This window comes from Oryzias melastigma, linkage group LG13 (assembly GCF_002922805.2).
Source record: "Oryzias melastigma strain HK-1 linkage group LG13, ASM292280v2, whole genome shotgun sequence".
NCBI lineage: Eukaryota > Metazoa > Chordata > Actinopteri > Beloniformes > Adrianichthyidae > Oryzias > Oryzias melastigma.
The window spans coordinates 13,733,544-13,735,331 of NC_050524.1; the positions used below are offsets into that span (position 1 = coordinate 13,733,544).

The window sequence follows — 1,788 nt, forward strand, 5'->3', positions numbered from 1 at the left end:
AAAAGCAGTAAGGCTTACAAAACCAAAATTATTCAATATAGTTTAATTGTGTGCATCTTTTTGCTGTGTTGACCAAATTTTCTTCATTGGTAGTTGATTTTTGTAATACCAATAAGATTTTAAAATAGTTTACATTTAAAGAGAATATGAGCAGGATTTTTGAGATGTGGTGTTTGTTCATGTTAACCTGTTTCTTCAAATCAACATAAAAAACAATTTTTCATGAAAAATTCCTAAGTTAAGGATATTGTATGACAAATTTGAAATGATACCAAACTAGGAATAAACTGTATATTTTTTTTCCTTGGTGTCTCCACATGAATAGAAGAAAAGAAACGGAATGAGCATTATAATGCATTTTATATTATTGTGTTATCATTTAGTCTCAGAGGTAAATAACAGACATGAACAAAAAAAAAACAACCTCTTTGTGTCATTCAAAAACAAGACTGTTGGGCATTTTCCCCCAGAAGAATTAAAAAAAAAGTTATATAAACAGGTCAGGACCTCCTCAGAGTTCCATTTAGACATTGGAGAGATGGAGATCTCAGCATTCTTTGCTACCCTACTGTTGCCTCTGTGTTTGTTTGAGATTAATTTACATTTTCTTTTGAGCGGATCTCAGACTGTCTTAAAAAAAAGGATTGGGATTTATGCAGCCAATGTTGATGCTTCCTCTGTGAGATGTAACCTGCGGGGTACAATCCGTTCACCTGCATTCTCGATGGACGGTGATTTTGTTATAGGTGGTGTGTTCTCTATTCACTATAATATGTACACAGAGATTCAAAGTCATGACACAATACCTGAGCCACCAAAGTGCATGGGAAGGTTAGTAAGAAAAACTAATGTATGAAAAGAAATTAAATCCTTTACAATGATTTTTCTTTTGGAGTTTAGCTCTTAAGAAGAAAAAAAAATTGCAATGTTTTATACAAAATTTGTGCTCTTATTTTTGTTACTTTTAGCATACATGCTCGTAATCTGCGCTTCTCCCGTGCAATGATCTTTGCCATTGAAGAGATTAACAACAGCACAGAGCTGCTGCCTGGGATCAAGCTCGGTTATCAAATCCACGACTCATGCGCTGTAGTGCCTGTGGCCATGCAAGCTGCTTTTCAACTAACAAACGGGCAGGACAATGTCTTCTACAAAGATAAGAATTGCTCCCACTCTGGCATGATGGCTGGTGTTGTTGGTGAGTCTGGATCCACACCATCCATCAGCATTTCTCGGATTATTGGATCCTTTGACATTCCCCAAGTAAATACTTCATTCAATTATTTTCAGTCTATCTAACAAAGTATTTCATAAAGTAATTTACTACTTGTTTAATCAATTGTTATCTTTTTCTTTAGGTCAGCCATTTCTCTACTTGTGCTTGTCTGTCTGATAAGAAGCAGTTCCCAAACTTTTTCAGAACAATTCCCAGTGATGCTTTCCAAGCTGTAGCTCTGGCAAAGCTGGTGAAACATTTTGGCTGGACGTGGATAGGCGCTATCTGCTCTGATTCAGACTATGGTAATAACGGGATGGCCTCTTTTCTTCAAGCAGCTGAAAAAGAAGGGATTTGTGTGGAGTTTTCTGAAGCTTTTCATCGGACTCAGACTCATAAAATCAAGATGGTGGCAGATGTTATTCGCAGGTAAGGTGTTCCACAGAAAATTTGCACATTCTGTCTTTTATGTCTATATTTCCTATCAGTTTAATTCTGTTAAAATAAAAAAGCAACAACATGAAGTCTTTTATTTTTTAAACAAACTTATCGTGTCCATAGGTCAACAGCTA

General features: G+C 35.7%; 1 protein-coding gene across 1 annotated transcript; it reads left to right on the forward strand.

Annotated features, from left to right (window-relative positions):
- Positions 1 to 538: 538 nt before the first annotated feature.
- On the forward strand, positions 539 to 1,706 carry LOC112149370 (extracellular calcium-sensing receptor-like). Its single transcript, XM_024277025.2, has 4 exons — positions 539 to 581; positions 660 to 831; positions 969 to 1,263; positions 1,359 to 1,706. The coding sequence occupies exons 1-4, from the start codon at positions 539 to 541 to the stop codon at positions 1,647 to 1,649; spliced, it is 801 nt and encodes a 266-aa protein (XP_024132793.2). The 3' UTR covers positions 1,650 to 1,706.
- The last annotated feature ends 82 nt before the right edge of the window (positions 1,707 to 1,788 follow it).